Source organism: Diplotaxodon limnothrissa, linkage group LG4, assembly GCF_057381915.1.
Source record: "Diplotaxodon limnothrissa isolate DT_005_m linkage group LG4, D_limnothrissa_male_GT1.1, whole genome shotgun sequence".
Lineage (NCBI taxonomy): Eukaryota > Metazoa > Chordata > Actinopteri > Cichliformes > Cichlidae > Diplotaxodon > Diplotaxodon limnothrissa.
Genome location: NC_140599.1, coordinates 8,163,989 through 8,191,132, shown reverse-complemented (window position 1 = coordinate 8,191,132; position 27,144 = coordinate 8,163,989). Strand labels below are relative to the sequence as shown.

Here is a 27,144-nt window from a genome sequence, read left to right as displayed (position 1 = left end):
TTTTTTCAACAATGGATAGTAGTAGCAGTATGTGACAAGAGTCCTTGGGTAAGACACTTCACCTACCGCCTACTGGTGATGGCCAGAGGGGCCGATGGCGCGATATGGCAGCCTCGCTTCTGTCAGTCTGCCTCAGGGCAGCTGTGGCTACAACTGTAGCTTGCCTCCACCAGTGTGTGAATGTGAGAGTGAATGAATAGTGGGATTGTAAAGCGCTTTATAAATGCAATCCATTATTATTATTATTATTATTATTATTATTATTATCAGTCAAAAACCTTTATATTTGGTGTCCATAAAAAGCTAAAGTAAGTATTTATTTTGTTTTATTAAAAGATTAGAAATTTGATTCTGAAACAATTTCTCTGTTTCAAATTCAAAAACTAAATTGCACAGAAATACAATATTTACGGTAACCCATTTTATGTCGCCCTAGCTACTCCTTTTTTTCTGAACTTTATTTGAAATTATAAAGCGAACAGTCAGTCATTCCAGTTCAGTTTTTACAGTAGACATACAGGGCAAATAAGAGTAACAATATACAGTACAATGAAATAAGAAGGATAAGCCCTAGCTACTCCTGCTTGTTCGGCCTCCGAGAAAGTGACGTCACGTCCGGTCTCTTTCGGGCTTCGTAGAGCTACAGCATGGCGGACACCGGTGTGTTGGAGACGCTTTTACAGCGGGTTGAGAAGGTGGACGACGGCGTGGACAGCCTGGCCGTGGCGACCAGCCTCGGGGTGGATCATCAGGTCATCGTCGGGGCCGTGAAGAGTCTCCAGGCTCTCGGTGACGTAAGTTTCACGAAGAAGCAGCGGAAGTTAGGCTGTCACAGTCAAATGCACGGTGACTGATGCAATAGGTTGAGCTGACAGCCGTGTTTGTTACCTGTTGTACAGGTAATCTCAGCCGAGTTGCGCTCCTCCAAGCACTGGGAGCTGACCGAGGAGGGCACCGAGATCGCCGAGCAGGGCAGCCATGAATCCCGGGTCTTTAGCTGTATCCCCCAGGAGGGCCTGGCTCAGAGCGAGCTCATGGTTAGTGTTTGAAATTAATTAATTAATTAATTATTATCAGAATAACAAAGAATCTAATGCATTAGGTACCTGACGGAGGTAACTTGCTACACACTTAAGAGAAGCAAGGTTTTGATTCTTAAATATCCCTGAAAGTCCACAATATTACGAATACAACATCCACTCGACTGTTTATGCTCAGGTTTTACGTGTATGTATTTTATGTTTGTCAAACATCTGTATTGAATTTCCCAATGTCTGCATCTCTCATGTATTTTCAGCCTTTTTTGATGTTTCAGTTAAACTTTCTTAAACTCTGCCATCATTTCTGTGTAGAAACTGCCATTTGGGAAGATCGGCTTCAGCAAGGCCATGTCCAGCAAGTGGATAAGAGTGGACAAGGCCCACGAGGGTGGCCCCAGGATATTCAGGACTGTAGGTGTTCCATCATACCCGCCTTTTGTTGTCGCCTTTTCTGATTGAGGTCAGTTTTCTCATTAAGGTGTGTGTTTTTGATCCCCAGGTGGAGAGCATAGACGACCAGGTCAGGGAGAAATTGCTTCTGGTGCAGAAAGGCCACAGTACTCAGCTGGAAGAAAAAGAAAAGAATGAGCTGAAGAAGAGAAAACTGCTCTCTGAAGTGTAAGTCCTCTTGTTTAGTTAGTGGTGAATGTGTACCTTTTTCTGCCAGTAGGTGGCAGGAGACGATTAATTGATACTCAGGGGTTTCCCTGCTCATTCCAGCTTGCCTGGTATTACTGGATTCAAGTTCTCATCAAGCTCCGCAGTAATAAGAGATGAACATGCACAAAGTAGACAGGCATCTCTAGAGGTCTTCAAAAACATAGTTAAGTGTGTTGAATTTCATTCAGTATTGCAACAGGCAATATTTTCACTTCACATTTCACACACACATGAAGTCTGCTGCTCATGGGGTTTCAGCCAAATCTCTGCAATGGTAGCTAGGAGTGTTAAACCATCAGATTTTATGTCACTTAGTGGTCTGAATCATGTTAGCTGATTCGTTTCGTAGAGTTAGAAATTATTCTTACATACAGGCGGGCGGGACGGGCAAACACATGATATAAATGTTTTTAAATGGTCCCAAAAATATTTGCTGCTGCTGTTTCCAGTCATGGAAAGTGGAAGTGGAAAAAAGTCTTACAATTTCCAGAGTAAAAGCTTTAAAATGAGCTTTACTTAATCAGATTAAGGTTGTACTGACACTCCTCTGCCTCAGCATGTTTGACCCTGTAAGTCTGGTTCATTTGATTAAATGTGATGGAAGAGGTGATCCCCGGTGTGATTCAGCTGCATTCAGCCTGAGTGGAAAATTCATCACTGTGTTAAATAACCGATGAATCCGTAAGGCATGGAAGCGGATGGCGTGTCACTGTGCGCTAAAAACAACCACACTTGCTTTGTGTGTGTGTATTAGAGTGGGCGTGATGGTGGGAGGGGTGATGTTTACATTTGAATGGAGAAGAGTGATGGAGTAAAATAAGTGGAACAAATAAAGATGTACTAAAGCGCACTCGGGTCCAGGATGCAAAGTAAGTGTGTGTGTGTGTGTGTGTGTGTGTGTGTGTGTGTGTGTGTGTGTGTGTGGAATATGGCTTCAGTTCAGATAATATTATATAATGATATTTTTAGGTAAAGCCTTTTATCCTTTTATTAATACAGCTGCATATGATCTGCTCCCCTAAAAGCTCAATAAATCTTTTATACAGGTCTGAAATGATTCTTGTGTCTTAACAGTTTACATTTGCATTCTCAACTGTGGCTCCGATGCTTTGGAATAACCTTCCCCTCCATATTAGACAAGCGTCATCAGTGCAGGTCTTTAAATCCAGATTGAAAACGTATTTTTATTCTCTGGCTTTTAACTGTGTAGGAAACTGACACCTTTCTTATTAATTTTATTGTATTTTTAATTTTGCTAGTTGTTTTGATCGGTGTCGTTCAGCACTTTGGTCTGCCTGGTGTGTTTTTTAAAGTGCTATACAAATAAACCGCTTGCCTGCCTGCATCAGCACCACTTCAATAAGCCCACAGGTGCCTAAAAGCAGCACAAATTAAGTTTAACAACCAGCTTAACTTCATTTAAACTGATGATTGAAATGACACTCTTGTCCATAAATGTTGCATCCTCTCTGAGCAGCAGCAGAGCCCCTGCTTAAGAATAATGGATGTGAGGAAACCGCTGTGAGGAGCACTAGAAAAAGTAATAATGATTTGTTGGATCTACCTAGTTGGTTTTCCCATGTTTACCTAAGTGTAGAACTAGAGCTCCTGCTATCCTGTCAGCACTCCCCCCCAGCACAAAAATGTTTTGCTTCTATTCATGTTTACGTTTGATGTTTAAATAATCCTCCCAATGTGAGACAGATTTAACCATCACATTGTGATGTGGCAGCGTGGCAGGTTTGTCACAGAGGTTCTTGAATTAACCTCACAGGATCTCTGCTAATTAGTTTCACATCAGAGTTTCTGTCGTTTAGGGAAGTGATCATGTCGTGGGTAGACATGATGTTTCTGTGAGAACATATATGTGGCTATATAGCTGTTGGTCACATCTGACAGTCTTTCCTCCTCTGACTGGTTATTCAAAGCAGACCCTGACGTCATCTCCTGGGCCAAAGCTGGTCCACAGATGGGCGGATGTTTGTGTTGTCTCCATGTAGAATGGAGGTCTGTTTAAAAAGTGATGAATCTGGATCATTATTGCAAGAAAGGAGCTAAACACATGTTTGTTTTTCTGAACGCCATCACAACTAATCTGTGTGGTACATAATGGATTTATCACTATGCCACACTAGCTCAGTAGGAAAAGAAATGGGCTTGAAAGTGTGAGGTCACAAGTTCAAATCCATGCAGAGGTAGGGCTGTTCGATAGAACCATATATATCGGATGATGATATAAAAACGTCTATCGTTTCATTTTACGCTATCGTTTGTTTCGTGGTGTCGCAAAATAAACTGTTTACGGCAATATTTTTTCATCGTTTTGATGGTCACTGTAGTGGCTATATTAATTTCTTAAAGTTCTCTCTTTCTCTTATATTATATATAACCACACTATGGACGGACAAGCGCCTGTTTTTATGCGTTGTGGTTAGCAACAACGACGTTAACAGCATCGCGTGTCTGCTTTTTTATGTTCCACATAAACCTTTCACAATAAAGCTCAAGATCCTGTTGAGGCTTTTCAAAATAAACTGAATCAGGTGAAAGAGCAGATTATTTACGGATGAGAATTAAAAAAGAGCCGCCAGGTGCTAAAAAATAAACCTTAGACTCAAACGTTAGAACAGGCTTTTCCCCGCAGCACGCCATGTAATAAATACTCACAAAGAAAACGGCGGCCGTTACAACTTATGTCTAAAAATGTATAGTTTCATGCATGGGTTAAAACACTCGACTCCAGCTACATGACGCGCAGCTGGAAACACTTCCCGCAAGACGAGCTGCCCGAGATTCACAGAATTTACAGAAAATGTTACATTTTTGTGATTTATATCGTTATCGGGACGATAGAATTCTTATATTGGAATAGGAGATTTTGGTCATATCGCACAGCCCTGTGCAGAGGTGTACTTTCTTTCTTGCTATTAAGAATGTTCTGCTTTATTTTATTCTAATCAATAAATTCATGCAAGAAGTACCTAAAATCCTTTATTTTGAAATGATTTTTCTGCTATGAAAGTATGAATCAAAATAAAAATAACTGCATGTTTTTACGGTCTTTAGATTGTCAACAGCAGTACCTTTCTGCGTACTGAGGTCATTCTAATTTGTGTTCAGGACTGTGAAGTCTTACTGGATCACTAAGGGCAACTCCTTCAGCACCACCATCACCAAACAGGAGACGGAGCTCACCCCTGAGATGCTTGCCAGGTATGTAGAGATGCACTCTCCTCAGAGTTTCAGTAGCTCATCAGGTAAAGCGTGCGCACAGAGTCCTCACTGCAGAGGCCTGGGTTCAATTCCAACCCAGGCCCACCCTCCTCTGGCAGTCAGTGTCAGCCTGCAGGGTCCTGAGTGAGGACAGAGAAAAAATCTGCCCATAAAAGGGGACAAGTCCAAAGATGTGGACTCAGTCCTAAAGGCAGGGCAGGACAGATGCTTTAGCTTTCATGCTGAAAGCGACAGAATGAAAAGAGCGCTTGCACACTTTTGTTTTTTTGCATGAAATCATATCATAGAGGATTTGGCTAAAAGCAGTATCCAGATGTTGCATTGCCCAAAATTCAAATTGGTATTCTGCGTGCTGCTCCGTGCTGATTACGTGCACTGTAGATTCGCCCGCCTCAATCATCTCAGCCACAGATTAAAAATGGCGAAATGATTTGAGAGAAATGTTTTTGTGTTGCCTCCCTGCATGTGGTGTGTTCCAGTGGCAACTGGAAAGAGAAGAAATTTAAGCCCTACAACTTTGAGGCCATGGGTGTTGCCCCAGACTGCGGTCACCTACACCCGCTGATGAAGGTGCGAACGCAGTTCCGGCAGATCTTCTTGGAGATGGGGTGAGCAGCTGTGAAACTGGGAGAAACGCACACATGCGCATAATAAAACACCCAGTTAACCATCTGTTTCTTGTAGTTTCACCGAGATGCCGACCAACAACTTCATAGAAAGCTCTTTCTGGAACTTTGACTCCCTCTTCCAGCCCCAGCAGCACCCAGCCAGAGACCAGCACGACACCTTCTTCCTGTCCGGTGAGCCCGAGGTCACCGAGTGGTGGAAATGAGCTGCGAGTTCAATCGAGAATGATTTCTGATCACCCTTCACTCGCTGTTTTTCAGACCCAGCGCACGCCCACGAGTTCCCACAGGACTACCTGGAGAGGGTGAAGAAGGTCCACTCTGAGGGAGGCTACGGTTCACAGGGGTGAGGCGTGATCACAAGCTCACTTAACAAGTAACAGTGTCGTTGCTGTCACTGCATCTCATTGCATTTTATCATCTCTCTTGTAGGTACAAGTATGACTGGAAGATAGAGGAGGCTCAGAAGAACATCCTCCGCACTCACACTACAGCAGTCAGCGCACGCATGCTGTATAAACTGGCACAGCAGGTGAGACTGTAGGGACGCTGCACTGACCATATAAATCAGAGCTGTCTGGTGATTTGATTTCTTGGTAACACTTCATAATACAGCTCACGACTAAGAGTGTAATTCCCCCGTCAGTAAATGTAATTTCAACATAATGTTTGTTTTCTGAAGTAAAACATAGAGTATGTTTTAGACAACAAGAGCACAGCGTTTGTCATTACCATGTCTTAAGACCTGCCCTTTAAGCACCCACTGACTTTTTGGACAGTGAACTGGAAACTTGACTGAGATCCAGGCCTTACGCCTGACCTCACTAATGCTCCTGTGTCTGAATGTGAGTAATTCCCTCCATAGAAGAGCAGCAGCAGCAGATGGTTTAAGGTGTGGGTTCACATTGTTTTGACGTCGTATGTGTCCAGTCAATAACTCTAAAACTCTTCTCCCCTTCCTTTTCTCCTCACACTGATAACCAGGAGAAGTTCACCCCCGTCAAGTATTTCTCCATCGATCGCGTGTTTAGGAACGAGACCCTCGATGCCACCCATCTAGCAGAGTTCCACCAGATAGAGGGCGTAGTAGCCGACTATGGACTGACTCTGGGAGACCTCATGGGTGTTCTGCATCAGTTCTTCACCAAACTAGGTGAGGACTGATAGAGGACACTGGACTTGAAAGACCAAAGTTTGGAAGGGACAAATGTGCTGATAGTTGTTTGTAGAAAGCCTCTTAATACTCACTTTAAAAAATAAAAAATAAACAGACAGTTACAATATCCTATTCTTTTACCAAACGCCTTTTTTTAGGAATTACCAAACTACGCTTCAAGCCTGCCTACAACCCCTACACAGAGCCCAGCATGGAAGTGTTCAGCTACCATGAAGGTACAGTGCAACTCTGTTTTTATGTAGCGCTATTAGTCTAACTTACACACAACAGAAACCTGAGCTTTAAGAAAGCCAAAAGAACGTCCTAGTAGTCTCTTTTATAGACATTTCTGATGGTGTATATTAGGGGTGTCAAACATAAGACCCAGGGACCAGAATTGGCCTGTCAAAGACTCCAATCTGGCCCACTGGGAGGCTTTGGAAAATGTGAAGGAGGACATCAATTTTAGACTTTTAACTGTAAGTTTTATAGCTTTCACCAATGATAGAGACCTCCCCAATGGTCATTCATGTGACACATCGCAATCAATAATCATCTAGTTGATCTTCTTTACACTAGACTGAGATGTAGTGTTGAAATTGTCCTTGTTGGTGGGCTGTACACAGTAAAAATGAGTTTGACATCCCTGTTTTTTGTCATTTCTTTCCACGTGTACAGGATTAAAAAAGTGGGTGGAAGTGGGAAACTCAGGAGTGTTCAGACCAGAGATGCTGCTTCCCATGGGCCTCCCTGAGGATGTGTCTGTAATTGCCTGGGGCCTGTCTCTGGAAAGGTGAGCGTGCATGAAAAGCAATACGAGTTAATTAGCTACAAGGAAAACTGAGAGGTCAGCCACGCTAGACACAGCATGAGTCTAAAAGGGAAGGACGTCAGTACGTATCTCCCAAACTATAGTAGATGTTCCATGTAGGGATTAAAGGTGTGTGATTAAGTCTGTGTGTACTCATAATCACTTCTTGTGTACGCGCTGAACTGACCCACATTGAAGAAATGTAGGTTTGTTTCCTGTGGAGGATTACTCCTGCTTGTACGTGAGTTTCATTTCTATTATCCTGTGAAATTATTTGAGGTCAGACTTTCTCTTTGCTCACTCCCGCTTTTCTAAAGTGAAGTCGTCCCAAATGAGTCGCTCGCTGGTCGCGCCGTCGCACACTGTATTCAGCTTGCTGTTTGAATCGAGCGCTAATTGAGTCTTAACTACGACCAACTGTCGCAGCTAATAACCGTGGAGTGAGTGAGCTGGGTAATGTTCCGTAATCCAGGGCGAGTAATCCTTTACTACTCTGACCTCTGTTGTTTTCGCTCTCGTCTGTTAGACACAACATAGTCGCGTCTCCCAACAGAACAACCGCTCACGCGGGCTTCTCCTCTGTCTCGCAGGCCCACCATGATTAAATACGGCATCAACAACATCAGAGAGCTGGTGGGACACAAGGTGAACCTACAGATGGTCTACGACAGCCCTATATGCCGCCTGGACTCCTGAGTACCGCCCAGCTGTTGTTATTAATGTTATTATTCATTTGGATGGACCCTTTCCTTTTTATCTTTACTGTGTAACACCTCATACCCACGTCTCTCCTCAAAGCCCGGCACCACCGCTGTCCCCTTTATCAAAGCTCGGCCAGTAAAAGCAGTTGGCCTGAAAGCGACTGTAGCGCTAAAAGGGACGGGGCTTTTTTTCACCACAGCCTTCAGACAGATCTGATTTCAAAGGGCTTTAACACAAAAGAGCATCTTTTTTTTTTTTTTTTTTTATGAACTCCACACTGCAGCTGGGTGAATGAGGATGAGTCTTGAATTTGTTACAAACTGCCTTTTTTACCACCTTGACCCTGATCTACTATATTCAATCATCTTGTACAGGAAAAATAAAACTGCAACTTTTGGAAGTCAAAATAAAAGCTTTTTCCAGGTATCAGTGCAGTCTGGCTTGTAATTCTTCAAATGAGCATGTTTTTACTTGTATGCATGTATGAGAAACATACACTGTAAAGGTAATCCTCCCACACATTTCTAAAAGCATGCAGCTTTTCAGTGAGATGCCGATCAGCAGCAGGACGACTGAGTGACGTCTGCGTCTTTACCAGAGAAACAAAGTTAAAAAGATATTAAAATAAAACAGATCAAGTCGTATCCCAAAAGGTTGATTCTGATCATCTGGACGAAGCGTTTTCAGTGGGAGAAACATTTCGTCACTCATCCAAGTGTCTTCTTCAGTCTCAGCTGACTGCAGGTTTCCCCAATCTTCTAAACAGTACATTTGCACAAGCCCACTGAATGAACAATGGGCTGTGAGGTCAGTTCTTTGGTCATTAATATGCAAATTGCCATGACCATTGATCAAAGACCATGAGTACAATTCAGAGAGAGTTGGGGAATGGCTGCAAACACCGCGTTTCCGTGGCCTTTAAACAACAAAACACGCTGCGCTAAAAATCGGTCGACCCCAAGGATCAGGTCCCCCGACACAAACAGAGTAACAAAGTGTACGCTGTTAAGTGCCAGGAGGATTGCCATGATTTATACATCAGGGAAACCAAGCAACCTCTGGCAAAGCTGATGGCACAACACAGAAGAGCTACCTCGTCAGGCCAGGACTCAGCAGTCTATTTACACCTACAGGCCAGTGGACACTTTCAATGATGAGGATGTACACATCCTGGACAGGAGGAACGCTGGTTTGAGCGCAGAGTCAAGGAGGCCATTTACGTGAAAAGGGAAAGACCATCTCTGAATCGAGGAGGGGGCCTAAGGGTACAGCTTTCACCATCTTACAATGCTGTGGTTGCAGCCATCCCCCAACTCTCTGTGAACAGTGACCGTTGATCAGTGATCAATGATCTTTGATCAGTGTTGAAGACTAAAGAAATCAGTCATGGTTGAAAACACTACATCCAGATGATGGATGTATGGATGATTGATCATGCATCAAGACAGATCAGGCTGTAAAACTCTAAATTTCAGTGTCACATAACAGTCCTGATAGCTCTTATGCTGAATAGCGAGCTTTCTGCTCATGCTAATGTTGGTTAGCAAAAGCTCACATTTGAAACTGAACTGTACCGCGACCATCAAAGAGATTAGAGTGATATGCGTCACCACTTCAACACGTAGTGATCGAGTTTCTAACAACTACCTATTAAACACTGAAGTCAGCTGACCCAAACCTTCACCATGCCTCTCAGATGGGCCGAGGGCTTGAATGGACCAAACCAAAATATAACTACTATATTAAAATGAGAGTATTTAGAGCCACCTTTGGCTGTACACATGCCTTTATTTTTAGGGGCTCAAATGTAATTGGACACATTAATCTAATAAAAAGCAGCTCAGTCAGATTAATGTCCGGTGACTTTACTCTGTCACTCCACAACTTACGACTCCTGGGTTGTTTTTCTAGAATATTTTAGGCTTATTTGTTCTGTGAAGCAACGTCTATGCCGTTTACTACAGCATGCATTACAGAATTCCTCCTGATGCTGATGAAATGTTTAAACTCTCTGTTTTTTTCCTGCCTCGGGGTAAAGTGCTCTTCATTTCTGTATTTTATAATTTACTGTATTTTATAAACACAGAAAGGATCCCGTGATCATCCACCACAGTTCCATGGATAAGTCGCAGAGCTCACCACTCTTTCTTTCAAATTTTTATTCATTTACTTTTATTATTTTGTAGTTGTTTTGGCCTCCTGGGGCATTTTACAATTTCTTTCTTTCTGAAGTCTGCTGATGTCCTGTTTTGCCTGGACAAAGTTCAGAGAAAGTTCAGTTCTCAGATTAATTTGATGGGTCTTTTACAGTTTTTAGGACAGTTAACCTGTAAATTTCTTAATCATTTCCCGTCTGGTTTCTGCTCTGCTAAATTAAGACAAATTTGAATGTCTCTTTTTAAAATGTTCAGATCTTCGGTTACCTTTGAGCCATAAGCTGCATTGTCCCGTTCTGTGTACAAGACAGCTAAAGGGAATCCACGAGCGCGTGCGACACCTGCGCTAAAGCTGCAGGGTTAAGCTGCTCTGCGTACGTAACTGTTGAATAGCTGGAACTCCCTTAAGTCTTCCTCTAATCCCCGAGTGTCTTCAAATAACATTTTAATGAAGTGTGTGAGAAGGCCAGGAGGTTGGAAGCAGCTTTGTCAAAGACTCCAGAAATGGATTTTGCGTTCCTTTTTCTTTTTTATGAGTCATACATGAAGCATACCAAAATAACATTAAAATCACCAACAAAGAGACACGTTGCACTGCAAAAAATGCAAATCTGTGAGCAGACTTTACAGCTAATCTGTTGTTGTGCAGGTGGATTATAATGCTGCAGCAGATGGACAGTCTTTCAATCTCACGCCCTGGATCATCATATGTCACTCACACTGGACACAATAGCCCCCCTGATACATTTCAGACAGATTTTACTTAAAAAAAACAAAACAGAAAAAACAACAAAAATACTTTATATCAACATGTCGTGTTTTTTGTACTTATCTAAAATGTATCTCACTGAAGATCAGGCACACAGAGACAATAAGTGCTGATCTTCTCCTCTAAATCACTTCCTCTTTGGATTCCCTGCCTGAGGTTGTCAGCTTTTCTCATTTTGTGACAACAGTCTTAAGCCATGTGGTGTAATACTGACAAATCCTTTAACGTGTTAGAGACAGTTTCATTACTGCTGCTCGCTTCACAGTCACTGAAGGTCTGCTGGTAATGACACGGGATATGAGATGTGCAGTTTGTACATGTTTGTACCTCGCAGCCATCTCCTTCTGTCAAAGTCATGTGTTATGCACACTCAGGCGTGTAGTCAAGGTCCATGTCACAATCAGAACTCCCCCGGGATTTCCTTGCTTGTTTCTGGGCAGTTGGGGAAACCCGGAGAGCCGTGACTCGGTGGGCTGTGAGAGTGTGGGAAGAATGACGGGATGTAGGGGATGGCGGCCAGCAGCAGCGGACTGGTCTGGGGGCTTTCGTCGCGAGATAGAGGAATGACCACATCGTCCTGGTCCCACACGTGGAAGGCATTGTGAGCGAACGGATGCGCCGAGGGGGGATGGCTGCCCATACGTTGGGGATCATCCTCGTCTTTGTCTTCATCTCCAGGTGGACCAAGCACACACTCTAAAGAAGGAAGACAGGGCTTAGCAAAGGAGTATTCACAACAAACTGAAAGCTGTGAAAAAGCAGGCAAAGGTGATGCATTAATGGTGAAAACTGACAGATAACTGAGGTTTGTGTTGAAAAGAAAGCTTGAATTCCTGAACAGTCTGGCTGAAAGTGATGTACAAGTGGTTCAGTTTAAGCCTTTGTAGTACTAAAGCTAAACTAAAGCTACCAAGCACTGACTGTCCCCATTTTATTGGCATGTTTATTAACATATAGAGCAAAAATAACCTCTGCTTTGAGTGCAGATGAACTCATTTGGATCACAGTGGTGTTAAAAGTACATGCATCAGTACTCAGTGTATCCTCACTGCTGCTGCATCCCTGTTATTGTACTCTCAGAGCTGTAATCCAAACAGAGGAGTACCAAACAGAAGACCCCGGTGCCAGAACTGGCCACCAATTTTAGACTTGTAACTGTATTTTCTCTGGTTGTACAGCTTTTACCACTGATGAAGTTCTCCCCTATTGCCATTCATTCTCCACCACAGTAATAAAGATGAATAATTAAAAACACAAAGTTCCTGTTTTTTCACAATCTACTGTTGAAATGTAGTATTTTACACTGGGCTCACAATTTTAAAAAAGACATTCTGTCAATTAACAAATAAAGTTCAGTTTTATAATTTCAGCACAGTCTGCACAATGAGCTAACAGAACCATTTCTGTAATTTTACATATTTGGTTCTTACAATTTAAGCCCAGAGCAGCATTTCTTTATCATGTGGATAAAAAGTGAGCTGTAAAATTGCACTTCTTTCATTAAAATATCTCAAGCATTAAATGTGTAGTTGAACTTCTTTACACTGACACAAATGGAAGTTTCACAGGTCAATTCAGATCAAAATGGGCTGCATACACGGCCCACGGTGTAAAAGGAGTTTGATTTGCCTGCTCTGGGTGACTGGCACGTACCTGTTATGTCAATGGCCAGATCCTTGATGAGGTGTCCAATGATGGCATAGGCAACTCCAACTACTACCAGAGCGGCCATGAGCAGATACAGCACCGCCTTTGGTAAAGGGATGAGCTCCTTCACCGGGGGTTTGTACTGCCGGTACAGAGGGTCGTCTACCGACGCTGAGTAAGGGTAAGCGTGTGCTTCGTGGGTGGAGTTGAAATCGGTGAAATTATAACCATTCATGGTTACAGGAACAGGTGATACACGTGTGGGCTTTTTCCTCACTTCTTATAACCAGACCATACTCCACACACGAGGGTGATATTTCTTACACGAAGACATTATGGAAAAATTATAATAATAAAATCAATTTGCCGTTAATATGAAGGTTAATTGTCCAGTTTCGCAAAGAAAATAAAAGAAATATGAAGGGCAAAATGAAAATGAAGTTCTGATAAGTTTGCATCTCACTTCTTTACTTCATCCCTTGTTCTCAGACACCAAATCGATCCAGTCCTTCAGCGGTAAAGAGCGCTCCTGGCTTGGGGTTCTTATGTAAGGTGCGGTGGGTGCTGCTGCCTCCTGCTCTGTCCTTGGTGCTGAAATGAAACATGCGTCCCGCCGGCAGCTGTAAACTGTCAGGTCCGCCCACTTTAGCCCACGCACCCTCACCCTGCTGGAAACTGTCGGCTCACGGCAGGCTTAAGCAGCGCTACCGAGAAGTCCCCTGAAAGGAAACTAGTCCTTTCTACCGCGTAGAGATGCTATTTTTGCTCATGTACGCAGCTCGGGACGTCCCCGGAGGTGTTAATGTCAGTGTGTCTTTCAGTTAAACTGAATAAATTGCGGGTTTGTAGACGGGACACGGGGGTGAGCTGAACCTTATTAGCACCTTTGGGTGGACTTGAAGGTAACTGTGGGCAAAGACACTTCTTTGCAGCATATCCACTTTCACAGTCTCAAATGATCACACAAACACATTTTAAAAATGCGTTACAGCCCACTGCCATACTGCTGCAGCAGTCACGGTTACTGGTTATGGTCAAAATGTAAATATGCTATGTATTTTTTTTTAAATATTAAAAAAAAATGCTAATTATAAATATTAAAAAAATATATATATATATTTTCAAGTGTAAAATCCTGCAGACGTTAATAGGAGAAATGAGACTTTTGCATTCTTTTGCATTTCACAATAATGATGATCACTGTTTAAAAACAACAACAACCCAGACCTTCTTTTAAAATAAAATAAATGCATAATCATAGAGTCAGAGAGGTATTCTCCGAGCATATGAGAGTTTTTCTTATGTCCAACATCTTGTCCAAACCCAGCTGGCTATTATTTTTGTCAGAGCAGTCAAGGATATAACAAAGATTCACATTACACTCAGGTTGTGTCATCATTATAGTGATATATTTTATTTTTCCATGTAAAAGTCTGGTTGAAAATGGACTTAAACTCCATAGTAGTCAGTTTTGACAATTTCAGCTCCTCGTTCCAGGAGTAAGATCATACAAGGGGGCAGCATTATTTAAAAGCCTTTTTTTCTTCTTAATTTGATCCTGACTCTGGGGACAAACACTTGTAAAAATACTGTGAGATCAAATGTTTCGTCACCTGCAGAGAGAAGCACGATTACTTCCTTAAATACATTAATATTGATTTTTTTCTTGCAGCAGAGCACGAATCCATGGATTGATGCCTGTGTGCTACAGACCTGCGGCAAAAAACATGCACACCACATGCATGGACACACCTCCAAGATGCACACTTGAGCATTTATTATGCGTTAAAGTTACTCTGCATTAGACAACAATCTAAATCTCAATCTAAGTATGTCTAATTACTGCCAGCTATGTGGAAACTGGACATTTATGGGCACATTTAGTAGATCAGCACTACAAATTGTAAGGCAGGTGTTTCTGGTAACAGCCATTATTTTAGTCCTGGAAATTATTGATACATTCAAAGTACTGATCCCAGCCAATATTTCTGGAAACACATCACAACTTAAAGCCACGTTTATCTACACTAATACAGACTGGGTAAAGTGTTAGGAAGGAAAGGATACCAGATCATTGGATGGGAATGAAAATGGTCATCTTACAGAGGGCTGCATTCAAACACACCCTGGAAATCAAAGTGAACAAATGATGTGGCAAGCTAGTGCATTTTGCAAAAATTTCATTGCAGCAACATTGAATGGTACTCTAGTTTGTATGGCCCCATGTGCTGATATGCATGCCTGACAACATCTGGGAATGTTCCTGATGTCATGGGGACTCTCTACCCAGACATCAACATCAGTGTCCTGCTGGAGGTCATTTGTAGCTCTTGCAGTGCTCTTCCTGTTTCTCCTTGCACAAAGGAGCAGAGAGCAATCCTACTGATGGGTTAAGGACCGCCTGGATGTCCTAGAGTAACTGTGTGTCTCCTGGAATCTCCTCCTTGCTCTTGAGGCTGTACTGGGAGACTCAGGAAACCTTCTGGAAATGACATGTATTAATGTGCCATTAAAACACCCTCTGGCTATGGCCCAATCAGTAATCATAACTCTAATACCTCAGTTAACAGCATTTGGTTGGCATTTAAATTTCTATCTTCAAGCGAGAATAGAAATAGAAATGCTTTACATTGAGAAAATCGTTCACCATAGATGTAGTGATGAGACAAGCAGGCATGTTATTAGTAAAGGTGTGTTTGGAGATATTGGGTGTTAACACCCTGATTTACCAAAGTTCACACTGCAAGTGCTCAATATTTCTATGTCAGGGCTGTTAGAGTTCAACCGTCTCACCTAATATACCTAACATACAATGCAAAGTATGGTAGAGCCTGCTGCTATCACACGTAGGATTAAGAAGTCCAAAAAATGTGTAGCTTTTAAGTCTTTGAGTTAAATTAAAGATGGGCTTTAACCTGCCGTCCAAAAATTGTACTGCTCATACACAGCAAAATCGCCAGTGTTAAATTGACACTGTGAGTGTTAAATTTAACACTAGAAAAGTGTCTATATGTGTCCACTCTTTTGAGTGTTAAATTAACACTTTTCAAAGTGTTATATTTTTAACAACGAGCTAGTGTTATTTTAACACTGCACAGAGTTAAAAATTAACACTGAGTAACACTGACCAGTGTCAAAAATATTCTACACTGGTGTTAAGTGTTAAAAATTAACACCGAATAGTGTTGGTGGTACTTTACACTAGCCCTGGTGTTAAAAAATTCAACTCTGAATAGTGTTAATTTTCTAACACTAACACTAGTGTCAGTCAAATCATTAATACCACCAGATTACAATAAACTCCCATTAATCTCTGATATCTCTACTGCTACAATTAACCCCCAACATCCACCCATTACAAAGAAATACAAGACATTAACGTTCCAAAATACTTTGTATTCAGATACACCACAAGTAAACAAGTCATACAAAATTACAGTATGGGACAATGTACATTTTGTCATCAGTGCCATTTGAAAATTGCCTATCATAAGGTCTATAGTACACCAGATCATCTACAGAGATCAGTGCAAAGACATCTAATCCATCCTCAATAACAAATGCATTTAAGTGATCATTGAAATATACTGTTGAGACCTTACAAGTTAGAAGATAAGTATTGAAATCGCTAACAATTATACTGACAATCTTACTGAACAAAGGCATCTCATTTTCAACACCAGAACAAACATACATCCCAACTTGATATTCTGTACCATAACTTTTGACCCAGGAAGTTGTAGAAACAATAGAAGAAACATCAAACATTTTATTCAGTGCTTCACTGCCTTTTAAGCTGCTGGCCAAGACTTCATTAAATACCGGATTAGTTTGTCGGTATACCGACAAACTAATCCGGTATTTGGATGTGGTCAGAGAATTGTCGTGTTTTTCCCTACTAAATGTGTAAAAACTCTGCCATTTGAGTCCCATCATGGCGATGACTCATTTTGACAGAGCTGCTAACTCTCTGGGGTTATAATCCAGATGATTATTTGAGATGAAAAGCCTCCTAATTATCCAAGTATTAGACCGCCATGGCTGCTGCTAATGCCTGGATGAGGAAATATGAGCAGTCCTCTAATTTCCCATAACAAGAGAACCATCATGTCAGCCTCCATCATTCCTGACAGAAAGAACCCTGAAGACAGAGTCCATGCTGGGTACAATTAGTCACATATCCATACCCAAAAGGATGAAAGGCAATTGGATGAGAAAAAAAAAAGCAATTTCCTTATGTAAGCACCACGTAAAACATGCCTGGGCATCATGTAAGGCTGGGGATTTGTCAGCTCTTTAATTCCCTCCACTTCAAAGTGGCAGTGACAGACATGCGATGGAGCTGAAGAGGATGGAGGTCTTTATCTGTACAGTGACTTGCACAACCCAACATCCCTCATGGCCTTATGGATTAAAAAGAAATAAAGATTATCTGAAGCACCGACAACATTTTGTCCTGGATATGAAGTGAGGTAGACATGGAGAGACAAAACAGTACAGACAAAAGAGCGGATGCCTGTGCACAAGCAGGACACTGTTGTGTGCTGTTGATATGTCACAGTTGAAGCAAACGTAGTGTAAGGACTATTTATCATTTATTACTATCATTAAAGTGGAGTTAAATTTGTCTGAATCTGTTGAAAATTATTATATTTCTGGGCTGATGTGACCCCTTCAGCACATCACTGCTGTTTTTTTTTGTAGCTTTAACACATAATAATCTCCTGAACATTTCATATGATTGTTGGGTTATCTTTAGTGTCGGGCCTACCTTACAATAAAAGCGCCTTGAGGCGACTGTTGTTGTGCTTTGGATCTGTATAAATAAAACTGAATTGCATTGAATCTGCAGAAGACATAACTTATAGACATTACAGTCCTGTTTTATCTTTTGTCAAACACATTAAGAGTATATTAACACAGGGACAGTTACAGAGAAGATACTTAGATTGGGGGATTTAAATAGAAAACTGTTTTATAGTATTGCTTTTACTGTATCACAGCTGATTCTATTCTTGACCAACAGAAAAAAAGACTCTTTAATGTTAGAATCCACAAAACATAGCTGTGTGTAGTGATTTTAACAGACTGTAGTGGTAGACAAAGGGAAAAACACCAAGCTGCTCAGTGGAAACTTATTGAAAAAGCACAAAGCTGGGGATGGGAATAATAGAGGCTCAAGTTGGAGGCTCAGTATACAGTAGCAGATATTTCCCCGTCGCAGAGTTATGCAGGAGGGAAAAAAAATAATGGCATTCTTAGATTTTTGTGAGCAGTTTGAAGCCACATGACAGATTGGCAGCCTCTCCAGGGTGTGCTCTGCCTCTTGCTAAAAGCCCCCCAGCAATCCTGGCTGGATAAGTGGTTAGAAAAAAGAAATGATAGAAGCATTACGAGACTACAAGTGCATTTGATTATGTAACCCTGTGATTAAAATGATGAATAAATAAACCTTGTACCTTGAAGGTCATTACATTTTAAAAGGGTTGCCAGTTTTACAGTGAATCCATAAAGTATTCACAGCACTTCACTTTTCCACATTTCCTCATGTTACAGCCTCGTTCCAAACTGGATTCAATTCATTTTTTACCTCAAAATTCAGCAAACAGTACCCCAGGCCTGACTGAGGATTGGTGTAGAAATGGTTGTCTTTCTGGAAGGTTCTCATCTCTGCACAGAGCAACACTGGAGCTCAGTCAGCGTGACCATCAGGTTCTTGGTCACATTACGGACTAAAGTCCTTCTACCCCGATTGCTCAGATTGGCCGGGTGTCCAGCTCTAGGAAGAGTCCTGAGCTCTTCCATTTACAGATGATCGAGGCCACTGTGCTTATACCCTTATACTCCAGATCTGTGCCTCAGTATATAAAAACAAAAACATGTGACTCTCACTAAACAAATGCCAGTGAACTGCTGTGAATACTTTCTGGATGCACTGTAAGGAAAAGTTCAGGGTCATCTGATCAAGCTCCGACTTTACGAAAAATGAAGGCTTTAAGTCTAATCCCAAAACCCTTAAGAGAGGGTGTCTGTCTCCCGAATCCAAAGTGGGATTTGGTTCCACAGAAGAGGGGCCTGAAAGCTGAAGGCTCTGCCTCCCATTTTACTTTCATGAACCACATTAGGAAACAGTCTGAGAGCAAAGTGCTCTGTTATGGTAGAAATAGATCCAATTCATCAAGACTTTATATTTAAAGACAACAATTTTCAATTGAATTCTGGATTAACAGGGAGCAAATGAAAAGAAACTAATATGGGAGAAATATGGTCTCTCGTTCTAGTCCTTGTCTTGCTGCAGTGTTTTGGATTAACTCAGGCTTTTAAGGAACTTATAGAGTGACCTGAAAATGAAGTACACTAGTCCAGCCTTGAAGTGATGAATGCAATAATTAGTTTTTCAGCATCAGCAAACAGTCCTACATATTTGTTTAACATTGTTACGACTGATGCCATGAGGTGTTGTTTATCATGTAAATTTTGTTATCTGATTATAGTTTTCACCTGTTTATCTTAGTTAGGGAGGTAAATTATTGTAATTAGGTTTGCTTACTTTGATGAGGTAAATTTGATGGATATTTCAGATAGTTTCCCTTTGTTTGTTGTTTTGGTATAAAGTCCATCTGGAAGTTACATCCAGCTCCATTTTTAGGGCTAATTACAATAGCCTGTTTTATCTGAATTTAGAAGCAGAAAAAGATTTTTATGTCTTTAAGACATTTCTGCAGTTTAACCATTTGCTGTGTATCACCTGGCTTCACTGATAGATAAACCTGCATAGCAACGAAAATGTATTCTGTGCCTTCTAATAACACTGCCCAAGGGAAGCGTCTATAATGTAAATGTAAACCCAGACACTGACAGCCATTAACCCTGATAACTGCAGCAAGTCGCCATACAAAAACATGAAATCAAAAGCTGATTAAAACAACCTTTAAGCTTATAATAAACCCTTTCAGTTTTTTCACGTCGAGTTGATCCAGTGAGCTCGACTATTATTTTACGTTGCATTTCTGCTCACTGAAAAACAGGATCAGGCCAGGAGTCCTGACATTTTTGAGTCACACAGGTGCAGAGATCTGCTCCACATGTGCTGTGTCATCTGAGAAAGATTAAACTACAACAAAGTGAGACGAGGATTATCAGTGAAATCCGCACCCAACCCGAATAGGGCAGCAACATTCATTTAGATGAGGAAAAGGCAAAGACAGCTTGGATTTGAGAGGTGGCATTAAGCTCCTCGTGGACAGAAGAAAGAATCCTGAAGTCAGCTTAAACTGAACAACTTTTATTTCCCGTCAGACACACAAATTATTTTCACACTTTATGAAGTCTTGTATGTAACTTGTACGTTGTCTCTTAATCATGTACAAATATAACAATGCCTCACATTCTTCTACTTTTATTTAGATAAAAAGTCTTGAAGTTGTCACCAAACCGAAAATGAAAGCAGGGCAAAAAGATGTAGCCGGTCTCATCCAACCTGAACGTCACTTCCTGTACAGACATTTGTTTTTTTTTATGTTTATTTGAGCGCTGATCAACAACTCTGACCTCTCGCAAATCATGCAAAGTTATGATCCATTAGTGTTAGATCCTGTAAAGTGCTACAAGTAATCACAGTATACTGTGTCTGACACACCAATTCAACATTTCAAATGCATGACACTTCACAAGCAAAACAGGCATTTATGTTTTGTAGCTTCATAACGACAGTTTTATCTTTTTAACGCAACTATAACGCCAGTGAGTCTGGATCTTGAGCTTAGTTGGAATTATTCAAAATACGTGTTTTTTCAGTAAAACAATCAATAAAGTCGCTTCCTGTTGTGAAAAAATGTTCTTTAGGGTGTAAAAGAATCTCTTCTGAAGTATTTACGCTCTACAAACCTTGATTGACATGTTCAAAACATGACACGTTTTTCCCTAAATAACGCACTCACGTATGCTTTTTACAATCAATTACGTCCATAAGCGATCTGAAGCCTGCTCGTGACTTCTAACGGTTTTGATGCAATTTGCATTTCTGACAGCTGTCTTGTTGTTTTGGGAAAACAGAAGAACTATTTGCCCACAGTGAAGGACTGCAATCCAGTGATGGCTCTGCCCAGGATCAGGGCATGGATGTCATGGGTACCTGGAGGAGGAGATAACGCAGGGGTTACTCATGTGGAGGTGGGGGCACAGATGGCTGCTGCTGGGGATTAATGCGCTCCTACAAAACGACTCACTTAGTGATGAGGCAATTTAGTTAAAATGGACTTTTTTTTTGTGCATAATCTGCTCAATCAAAACCAAACCTCGTAGCGCACTTAAACACATATTCAGACTGTCAAACAAGTCCTCACCTTCATAGGTGTTGACAGCCTCCAGGTTCATGACATGGCGGATGATGTGGTACTCGTCGGCTATCCCGTTTCCTCCCAGCATGTCTCTGGCCTGCCTGGCGATGTCCAGGGCTTTACCGCAGCTGTTCCTTTTCAGCATGGATATCATCTCTGGAGACGCTCTGTTAAGGAAGCAACAGACTTGTTAAGCATTGTTTTTCAATGAAGTGTGAATGAAGTTGTGTTTGTATCTTTTTACTGTACCCAATACCTTCACATGACTACACTACAGACACCCAAAATGAGACTGAACCTTAGGTAATCAAATATTTATCATTTCGATGACATTCAGGCTCTACTCTTTTAGCTTTCAGCCCTTTATTGACTCACGACACTTCTGAGACGCACTGAGGGATGTTTTTCCCCTCGTCACCCTGACAGAAAGAGACCACAGCGACTATTTAGTTTGAAGGATGGCAAGAGGTGCTAAGAGTCTGCTGCATCCCATCTAATGCCCTTTAGTTAGAGGATAGAGGTGCTTTTACTTCTTCTCATCAATAAGTCTGCCCAGCTGCAAACAGGACTGCAGGCCGATGGCGATTTCTGTCAGCATGTCAGCCATTTTTTTCTGCATCAGCTGATTTCTTGCCAATGGTACTCCAAATTGGATTCTGTTGTGGAATAAAAAAAACAAAAACAATGTTATTAAGAATAATTAATACACTACATTAAGATAAGTAAATTAAATAGAGTTTAAAAATGTGGATTAAAAAAAAATGTCATTTGTTCATCTGACCTGTCGAGAGTGTACTGACGAGCTGCATGGAAACAGAACTCTGCAGCACCCAGAGCACCCCATGCGATACCGTAACGGGCGTTATTCAAGCAGCCAAAGGGACCCTACAACAACAAACAGTAGTCATGAGTGACAGAAACTATTCAATTAATAAGTAATAAGTTAGTGATCGCATAAAACAAAGGGATGAAATAACATTTTCTAAACATGCTACTATACCCACCCCCAGGCCGGATACTTTAGGCAGCAGATTCTCCTCAGGAACCTCCACCTCGTCCATGAGGATCATCCCGGTGGCCGAGGCTCTCAAGGAGAACTTCCCTTCGATCTTTGGTGTCGAGAGGCCCTTCATGCCGCGCTCCAAAATAAAGCCGCGAACCTTCCCGTCGTCGCATTTGGCCCAGACTACGGCTATATCTGCCACTGGGGAGTTGGTGATCCTGAAAGAGAAAGCAAATGAAACAATATCAAGACACATGACAACTTTTGTTTGTTTTTTTATAAAGCACATAGAACACCTATATTTTATAGTATCATACTGTAGCTTTGTGGATGGTTGTTACCATAAGAAATCAACCAGTTTTGACCAAGTACAAAAAAATGTCACGATTTTTTTTCTTCTTTTTTTTTTGGGGGGGGGGGGGGGGGGGGGGGGGTGTAAATTCATTGTGCTACAAGATGTAAATTGCACATAAAGTTTTACAGAATTAAATTTTATTTTAACTGCTAAACAAAGATAGGATAGGTATGGCCCTGAAAACAATAAAAACGACACTAGTAAACTTTAGTATTAAACACTACACTGTTACTGTTTTAGCTGTGAAGAGCTCCCCCGTGTGTACATCTAATGACACAACACACTAAGTAGGAAAATTCTTAGAGGTTACAAGAAGTGAAAGAAGATCAAAAAACAAACCCACACTCACACACACACACACGCGGTTAAAACCGATTGTACCAGAACAAACAAGTCAACTCTGTTTATACTTTGCAATTTACAGAGAAAACATTCAGAATATTATGAATACAATCAACATGTCATATATTTACACTTAGAAAAACATGATAAGGCAAAGATGGACACATAGGCATTAATGGGGTGCATCTCTCAAAATAACTTCCAAACGCATTATTAATCCTTCAAGCCCTCCTGTCAAAGAGCCAATCATCTGCTTTCTTGCAGCCAGGCCAGCAGACACATGCACGTGGTTGAGAATTTGCACTGCATTTGTTCGGTGTTCTTGTGGGATGAGTCAGAGCTATCGTGTGAGCCCTGGCTGAATAAAACTGAGTAATACTGTAAATTATGCACGTGTCGAACAAGTAATGTCGGTTTTGGAAAATACTTTTAAACCTTATTTTGGGTCAAAGTTACCACCAAACAACTTTTCAGTAGATTGTATACAATTCTACCAGGATTTCTATGCGGGAACCACAAAACTGCACACTTCCAGTAATTTAAATATGTGGCGTGGGCTTGTTAACCCAAAATAACTGGCAAATGTATTTTTAATATGGCTGCTGTGTGGTTAGATGTGTCCTAGAAGGACTGTGACACTGCTTACCATGTCTTGGAGCCAGTCAGAGTGTAGGTGCGACTGGATGGATTGTATTTGGCTCTGGTTTCCATGCCTCCGGGGTCACTGCCATGGTTAGGCTCCGTCAGCCCAAAGCAACCCAGGATCTCTCCACGAGCTGGGGCAGAGTGGATCACACAGTCAGTAAGACGTATACCTGAGCGCTCATGAGGTCTGCATTGGAGTTTCACAGTTAAACCGTCAATATCAGAATTATTGTTGATAAAGTATTTTTACTCTTTTCCCTTCTTACCCAACTTGGGGAGGTACTTTTGTTTCTGCTCTTCTGTTCCATAGGCATTAATGGGGTGCATCACCAGAGATGACTGCACGCTCATGGCTGAACGATAGCCGCTGTCCACTCTCTCCACTTCTCTGGCGATCAAACCATAGGCCACGTAGCTTGTCCCAGCACAGCCGTAACCTTAGCATTCAACACAGGAAGAAGAGCAGCAGTGACAGTGCATAAAATGAGGACATATCTGTGTAGATTCTCAGTCATCCAGGTCATAGAAGCTTAAAGAGCTTGGAAAGAAAGCAAAATACAGTAACTCTCTTTCCAAACACTTTTTAGACATACAAAAAATAATGTTAAGTATTATATAAAAAGAGGAAAAAAGTGTAAAAGGCTAAAACGTTTGTTATTGAGACTTCCCAAAAGCAAACATTGCACACAACTTCAGTGTGCACAGGTCCACAGTCCATGCTGTGTCATTAATGTACAAAAAAAGAAGAAGAAAAGCCTGTTTTGCAACTGAAGTACGATTAGAGTTTACAGCTTTTCATTAAAACCAACACGTGACTGGACTGACCTTTAATAGTTGGACCCAGGACACCCATCTCTCCCATCTCTGACACGATTTCTCTGTGGAACACTTGACATAAAAATGACAAAACCAGACATGATGTGCAGTTATGTAGCCAACACGTGTGTAATACAACACTAAATGAGCAATCTAATTGCATATACATGTGGGTAAATAAAAAGCTCTCTCTCACCTTCGTTTCTGTTCGCCATCAGGATTCGAGGCATGAGTTTCTCTTGACAGTAGGTCCGGAAGGAATCTCTGATCATGATCTCCTCCTCAGTTAACTGACCCTCCAGGTCCAGGGCATCACGCCAGTCGAACTGGACCTTCGCTATCAGGCATTTAGAGAAGCAATTTAATACTTAAAGTCTAAAAAAATGGTTCTGGGTTAAAGGTACAATTTACAAATGTTATTCAGAATTTTTTCTTAAAGTGAACACGTACGTGCTTTAGGCTTCTGCTCTGTGTTCTCTGCATCTGTGAAGGAACAACAACAACAAAAACACGCAACAGAAAAACATTAATACTATGAACTAAGGATTTGTGACTATTTAATATATCCTAATATACGATAAAATATTGTTTTTTTCCCTCTATAAAAAAAGCAAATGGAAATGCAAGTGTCATTTCGAGAACACTATCTGAACTGAAGGTATATTTATTTCTGTATCAAGCGCAGCTTCAAACTTAAAACCATTGTATTTCTCCCTGTGGCTGTCAACTTTAAATGATAAATCTGAACATCATGCTGATCATAACGACACGTACTAACCGTGTGTGATAGGTGCTGCAGTTCCCTGTGCTCTGGAAGCTGTGATGAGAGCACATCTGTGAGGGTTGACTAAGAGACGACACACAGCGCTTCTCAATGCCATGACGAAAACGGGTCTAGAAAATAAGAAGACCATTAAGATCCACGATTCTTTATCACTTAGGCTAGTCAGGCTAACCAGTGCTACATTAGGTAACTTCTGTAGCTAAAAGCTAACAGCGCTAGTTCACTACTAACTTGGGAATTAATGTGCTAATTTCCAAATAGCTAAAATAAAAATGTATTCTGTGTTGAGAATAACTGTTAATACTCCAATGACAGCCGTAAGACCAAGTTTTACCTGCGTCAAGTGGAACAACTTATCCTCGACCTAGCTCTTCTTAGGTTCCCTGGATGACTTTTACATGACTGGACGTAAACACATTCAGTCTACGTCATCACGCAAAGGCCGTGACAAGTGTGGCATAATGCCTTAACCATACGCCTCTGACTGAACAGTACTCCACTATTCCCACATAGAATCAATCATCTTTCTAATGAAGGTTACACACATAATATCCGAGACCAAAAAGGTAACACTACAACCGCTCGGCTTATTTGTGGCCATTTATTATCACTGAAAATGACCGACTTTAAATGACTCTTCGGCAGCTGTAGCGCACTCTGATTGGCTCATTAGCGGGGGAGTGGCAGTTTGTGCTCCCGTTCCCCAAAATAAAAGCGTGATCGCTACAAGGAAAGATCATGTCAGCACCCTAATTCCAGGAAGTGGACGCCAGATCATAATTTCGTTTTTCGTTTTTGTTTTAAGATTTTTTTTTACAAATGGATTTTACTATCAATTGAGGAATTTTAAAATAGCGCAGTTTAGTAATTGTCTGCTCCCTAATAACATTTCCTTTCAATTCGAATCAGTTTTACTTGAATAATGCCAAATCACAACAACAGTCACCCTTTATAAGGTAAAGAAACTACAAGCACTTGGTGACAGTGGGAAAGAAAAACTTTCTTTTAACAGAAAGAAACTTCCAGCATAAGCAGGCAGGGAGGAGCAGCCATCTGCCAAAATAGGTTAGAGGTAAGAGGACAACACAGTAGTGAGACTGCTGTGAGTATGATTAAGATACCTTCAGTTTATGTCTCTTTTGATTTCAAATCACAAGATCTGTTACACCACATATTTACACTTAAATATTGTTTGTTTTATTTGATAGCATCTTAGTTTCTATCAGATTTTTTAAATCAGTGTCAATGATTATGCATATTCTTTATTGTTTTTATCTCTTCAAATAGCTGTTCAGCACTTAGTTTGAAAGCGTTTTATAAATAAAGTTATTATAGGTTATACAGTAATACTTAAGCTATTTTTTTGAATCCATAGCGTCTGTTACGTCCCTCTGCAGCCCCTAATCATCTCAATGTGTTCAGCTGGTGCTAATTGGCCACACCTAGGCAGGTGTGGATAAAAGCATACCTGAGGCAAACTTCCAGGGAGCTCACTTGTCTTTGTCTTGGTGGCACCAGCCATTTTAAAGATAAAACCTCTTCTCACCTACACTCTGGTATTCGTCGGTTTTTTTATGTTGTGGCTTTTGAGCCGGGTAGTAACATAAGTGGGGGCTCGACCGGGAACGATGCTAAAAACAATAAAACCCTAACTTTACCTAGCTAGTCTTCAGTGGTGTACAAGGCTCGAGGTAACTTTAAACGCACCCAGCTGAAACACACTAAAGGGACGTTGCTCAATCACAGTGAACACCATCCTCTCACCCACTTTAAAAGTCAAACAAACTGATATTCAGTCTCCACAAAAATGTCCAAACAATCCTGGACGAGCCCCCACTTATGTTATAACCCAACTCAAAAGCCGCAACATAAAAAAAGATGAATACCAGAGTGTTAGTGAGAAGAGGTTTTTTTCTTAAAATGGAATACCAGGTTGGTTAAAATGGCTGATGCCACCAAGGCAAAGACAAGTGAGCTCCCTGGAAGCTTGCCTCAGGTATGCTTTTATTCACACCTGACTAGGTGTGCCAATTAGCACCAGCTGAAAACATTGAGGAGA

General features: G+C 41.2%; 2 protein-coding genes across 2 annotated transcripts; one reads left to right on the top strand and one right to left on the bottom strand.

The window, feature by feature from the left end:
* Positions 1–634: 634 nt before the first annotated feature.
* Positions 635–8,647, top strand: farsa (phenylalanyl-tRNA synthetase subunit alpha). The gene is made up of 13 exons (XM_085352063.1): positions 635–794; positions 900–1,037; positions 1,353–1,451; positions 1,540–1,658; positions 4,821–4,913; positions 5,414–5,542; positions 5,619–5,734; positions 5,822–5,906; positions 5,993–6,092; positions 6,545–6,713; positions 6,875–6,952; positions 7,395–7,509; positions 8,118–8,647. The coding sequence occupies exons 1-13, from the start codon at positions 648–650 to the stop codon at positions 8,221–8,223; spliced, it is 1,494 nt and encodes a 497-aa protein (XP_085208189.1). The 5' UTR covers positions 635–647; the 3' UTR covers positions 8,224–8,647.
* Positions 8,648–20,095: 11,448 nt separating this feature from the next.
* gcdhb (glutaryl-CoA dehydrogenase b) lies at positions 20,096–25,517 on the bottom strand. The gene is made up of 12 exons (XM_085352062.1): positions 25,420–25,517; positions 25,080–25,195; positions 24,752–24,784; positions 24,498–24,638; positions 24,311–24,373; positions 23,752–23,922; positions 23,487–23,616; positions 22,145–22,361; positions 21,922–22,025; positions 21,671–21,796; positions 21,147–21,307; positions 20,096–20,935 (listed from the first exon to the last, which is right to left on the bottom strand). The coding sequence occupies exons 2-12, from the start codon at positions 25,180–25,182 to the stop codon at positions 20,862–20,864; spliced, it is 1,323 nt and encodes a 440-aa protein (XP_085208188.1). The 5' UTR covers positions 25,183–25,195; positions 25,420–25,517; the 3' UTR covers positions 20,096–20,861.
* Between the last annotated feature and the right edge of the window lie 1,627 nt (positions 25,518–27,144).

Coding starts and splice junctions, on each gene's coding strand:
- farsa (XM_085352063.1), top strand. CDS start 648: ATGGCGGACACCGGTGTGTTGGAGACGCTTTTACAGCGGGTTGAGAAG. Junction 795..899: donor GTCTCCAGGCTCTCGGTGAC/GTAAGTTTCACG, acceptor CCTGTTGTACAG/GTAATCTCAGCCGAGTTGCG. Junction 1,452..1,539: donor GCCCCAGGATATTCAGGACT/GTAGGTGTTCCA, acceptor TTTGATCCCCAG/GTGGAGAGCATAGACGACCA.
- gcdhb (XM_085352062.1), bottom strand. CDS start 25,182: ATGGCATTGAGAAGCGCTGTGTGTCGTCTCTTAGTCAACCCTCACAGA. Junction 24,785..25,079: donor TGCAGCACCTATCACACACG/GTTAGTACGTGT, acceptor GTTCCTTCACAG/ATGCAGAGAACACAGAGCAG. Junction 24,374..24,497: donor GATGGCGAACAGAAACGAAG/GTGAGAGAGAGC, acceptor TTTTATGTCAAG/TGTTCCACAGAGAAATCGTG.